Source organism: Eimeria acervulina, genomic scaffold (assembly GCF_000499425.1).
Source record: "Eimeria acervulina Houghton genomic scaffold, Eah_scaff331, whole genome shotgun sequence".
In the NCBI taxonomy this organism is placed as follows: Eukaryota; Apicomplexa; class Conoidasida; order Eucoccidiorida; family Eimeriidae; genus Eimeria; species Eimeria acervulina.
Window position 1 is genome coordinate 8,019 of NW_013549876.1, and position 4,482 is coordinate 12,500.

At 49.1% G+C, this 4,482-nt stretch overlaps 1 protein-coding gene across 1 annotated transcript in view; it reads right to left on the bottom strand.

Annotated features, from left to right (window-relative positions):
* Positions 1 to 2,921: 2,921 nt before the first annotated feature.
* EAH_00033310 (hypothetical protein, conserved) overlaps positions 2,922 to 4,482 on the bottom strand; it is a gene marked incomplete at both ends in the record, with an annotated part of 2,342 nt that continues 781 nt past the window's right edge. Inside the window, one exon of the mRNA XM_013395892.1 lies at positions 2,922 to 4,304. Coding sequence (XP_013251346.1) covers positions 2,922 to 4,304 — 1,383 coding nt within the window. The remainder of the gene's footprint in view (positions 4,305 to 4,482) is intronic.

Sequence of the window (4,482 nt, forward strand, 5' to 3'; positions counted from 1 at the left end):
AAGCCCAAGGAGCGTTTAATGAAGGCTGCGGAGAAGGCAAAGAGACCTCTTCGTGATGAACAGAACATGCGCAGTCGTCTGTCTTGTTCACGTTTGGAGGAAGTGAGGCATCGCATTTGCTGTTTGTTGCTGTAACTGATGTTGGTGTTGTCGTGGGTGTTTGTTTTTTCTCTGTGTTTTTCGTTTCGTCTCGAAGCTGCTTGCCAGACAGCTCTTTCCACTTAGTAAGAAATGCATATACACCTGAAGACAACCGCGTGAAGCACTAAAATAATAGACTCCAATTAAAGAGCCTCAACGCACCTCCTGTTTCCACGCGGTGTAGCTGCAGCACTTTCATAGCCTCAGTGGCGAGCAGCTCTTTATCACTATCACTATAACAAACAATAATACCGACGAATAAACGGCACCGACGAGCATCTCTTTGTAATTTTTTTCAAAGACCTCGAGATAAAGCTACTCACCTGCTGTCGCTTTCTACGCAGAGTGCATTTCGAATTGCAGTAGACAAAATAAACAAAATCTGTTGAACAATTAAACAGATTAACCAGCAGCGCAGGCGGAAGAACAAACACTCCAGCCATTACCTCCATATAATCTGCACAACAAAGAAGAGCTGCAGAACGACAGAAGAAGACGTATGTTGAAGACATGCGAAAACTTTTTTTATGTTGAACTAATTGCTGTTCACTCACGCCACGGATCCGCCTCTAAACACTCTACGCTGCCTTCGGGAACCTCCATAGACAACGCGAACTCCTGGTAATAAAATGCATATGTATATTATATATATATATATATATATACATATATATATGTATATACATACATATGTATATATATATATATATATGTATATTGACTCACTGCAGGCTGAACTCGTGATTCTTTTCCTCTTTGTTTTTTTGCTTTTATTTCGGTTGGCGGGCAGATCTTGTGGAGTCTGCACGGAGCGTAGAGTTTGATTATAGTGTTTGGAGACTAAAAGATGTTGCAGTTGCCTCACGAGATATCAATAAAAGAAGTAATGATGGGGCATTGAACCGGCCTTCCGTTTGCCTGTCGTCACCAAATGTGAAATGCGAATTTGCAAAAGTGTAAACAGAGAGGTAAATACAGAAAGGAAACGGATGCGACGCATTTCTCCTCCTTCTAAAGAATATGAATGAAGTTAAATAAAAAATAAATAGATAAAAACGTAAAATAATTCATTTCCAAACCTGTTGGCTTCCCTATGATGCCGTCTACTTTAGCATTTTCTCCTGCAGCCGCACACTCCCCCTACGTTTACCCGCAACGACGAAAATAAAGATAGAAGAAAACAATTAAAAGATGCAGATTAAAAAAAGAAAGACAAACAAGGGGATTTCTTACAAAGCGGCTGGCGGCATCTTTTCCCTGTCGCGTTTAATGATAGAAAGTATTCGGAAATGCAAAATGAATGATCATATCATTGTTACGCGTTAAGTGTCTGTCGTACAAAGATTTGTTGAATTCTTTCTTTGATACTACCCCGACCTGGAAGCTCCAAGTGCAGGCTGGTGTCGGTTGTTAGCGAAAAGCTGAGAAGGGAGGAAGCAGCAGAAGCAGTTGTTGTTTTATTTCTATTTGTTAGTTCGTTGTTTTGTATGCTGTCAGCCTCACTCAATGTCATATTGCGCCCTGTGCATGCAGGGAGGAACCACATGATTATAAATATAGGAAACAGTTGCTGCAGAATGTGTTTCTTATCTTACACGGCAATGCCAATCGTGAGTTGTTGAATAGACTCTGTTTCTCTCCGGATGTTCAGTGATGCTCGCCGCACAGGGCATCCTTTGAAAAAGCTTGTCAAACGGACGCAAGTCCCGCAGGAGTTCCGTGGGTTGCATGCAAGAAGAGTGCATGGGTGCGGCAGCTCGAGGCCGAAGGTCTGGGTCTTTCCTGCTTTCTTCGAGATGATGTGCAGGTCGCCAATATGGGCTAAAAGGGCTACATTTGTTGCACTGTGGGCCAGGAGAAGTGAAATTGCCTCAGATAAATGCAGAAACAAGCAAAGCGGTGTGCACCTGCACTCTGTCGTCGTTGAAGTACTACAGCCTTGTGCCAGCCACGCTGATCGCAGGGCCGCCATTTCTGCCTCATCCAAGCCCTTCCTGCACGCGTGAATGTGAAAGAGAATAAAGTAGAAGCCTTCCTTTACTATTGTGCATGCACTGCATACCCATTGTCACTGACACTCAACTCGAAATTCCGAAAGTGGATCGATATGTCTATTCGAGAGCTGGCAGACGCTAGAGCTGCTTCCACGAGTCTTGTAGCCGCTCGGCAAAAACTTGGGTACAAATACTGAGAACGTAAGTTGTGGCCCGTGCTGCTGTGCAGTTTCTGAATGCTTTGCATTGCTGCAAGAGAGATGCGGGTTTCTTTATGAACATGCGCCTCTATATCGTTTGTGCTAACAGTAACAATATGCAGTTCGTAGGAATACTAGACCAATCTAGATGCACACGCACTGAAAACAGAAGAAAACTTGCTTTCAAGAGTTCTAAAGAAGACGAAATGACGACAGCTCCCCCGAATGCCGAACAGGCACCGGCAGTGAGCTGCCTATACACTCCAGAGGTAACTGATTTGCGACGAAAAAAACGAAACGTTCTTCAAATAGAAGGTTGATCCCTGCGAACTAAACCCGTGGAGAGGAATCAAATTGACATTTTGTCTTGAGATAGTTCTGCAACATGTTTCCGCATCGACTTCATCTGCAAAGAAACCCGAATACCGGAAGCGGAAACCTGACCGAAAGCTGAACTTCAAACAGTTGTGGGTGGAGCGTTCGTCACAATGAATATCAGGTTTCAAGCTAGAGATTGCCGTATGGTTTCCGTTTCAATATCCCAATAGAAGTCAGGTTTCCGTTTCAATATGATCAGGTTTCTGTCCTAAGACTCTAATTTCCTGTTCTCTTCGATGAGAGAACGAAGGTACTTCAGCTTTTCAGCCACTTCGCCGCGGGGTGCGTTTGCACGAAACGCGATGATGCGCACTCTGCCGCGCTCAGCGTTCACGTTTCGATGAATCTGCACAAGGAATTGACCCTGAACGCTTCGCATCTTCTCCACAGGCGACAGTGAAGGAAACAAAGACGTGTGCCGGACTTCATTAATTATTGCATTGCCCAGCTCCGCCCCACTCACAGCGGCGAACACACGCATCCCATCGGTTATTAGCAAATCCCATTCAGCACCCGCCTCTCCTCGTTCCCTTGCATTAATCACTGCCCCAAATACCCAGAAAGGAGCCTCTCTTACCTCGGGGGCCCCACTACTTCCCTTGCCTTGATTAGCAAAAGAGGCCCCAGTAACACCAGAGGCCTGCACGGGAGCATGTGGTTCTCGGCATAAGGATGAGGATTCACTCTGAGGTGTACAGACACCCGTGATGCTCTCGCTTCCCGAAACCGACTCCCCCTCCAGCGCTGCACGACTATCATCATAAATAACCTGCTGCGGCTTCTCTTGCGAAGTTGGGGGCCACTGAAGCGGACCCGGAGAAGGTAGCTGATCGAGCAGCTGCCGGCACACCTGCTGGGGGGCCCCCTGGCACTCATACTGAATAGTCGTTTGAGAGCCGGGTTGATGCTGCTGATGAGACAACTTCGGAGGCCCCTGAGGGGGCCCCTGTTGCTGTACCCAAGAGGGCCCCTGTTGCTGCCATTCAACGGGGCTTTCTTGGGGTGGAGGTGGGGGCTCCTCGGGCTTCCACTGAGGAGGGGCAGTCTGCTGCGCAGGAGGTTCTTGTCCGAAAGCGTCTGCAATATCTTCTAAGTCAAGGAGAAGAGAGGATTCATCGTGAGCAACACTACTCGAACAACTGAGGGGCCCCTGAGCAGCTCCAGACGGGGGGGCCCCCTGCCACGTGTGTGTTGTTCCGGGCCAAGCGCGAGACGGGGGCCCCTCTGCAGCTCCTCCACAACTCCCTATCTGCTCTGGTGGGGGCCCCTGCCCGCTGTTGAAGGCTGTCTGGCCAGCAGCCGGGGGGCCCCTCCACGAGGATGATGGGGGCCCCTGCTCGCGACTTTGGGGCCCTCCATTCTGTCCTATGCTGGGGGGCCCCCCGTACCCATGCGTGACGGTGGGTCCTTGCTGGTGCTGCTGCGGGCCCCCAGCGGCAGCTGTTGTCGCTGCTGGTGTTTGAGCTGGGGGGCCCCCTACAGCCCCGAACGCAGCAGCGTTGTGGGGGGCAGTACGAGAGGATGAAGCATCAACACCCTGGACAGGCCCGGGAGGGGGTAGCCGCTGCTGATGCTGTTGTTGCAGCAGCGCCTGAATCGCACGCACACATTTCGGCAGAGACGTTGAGGTGTACGTACAGCTGCTGCGCGGTGTATATACAGCTGCAACGGGAGTGATAGAAGGGTTCGCATGCAAGTCGTTGCTGTGTCTGTCTGCAGGAAGGGGACAGAGTGAGGGAGCGTGAGAGGGAGAGGCAGACAGATAGATA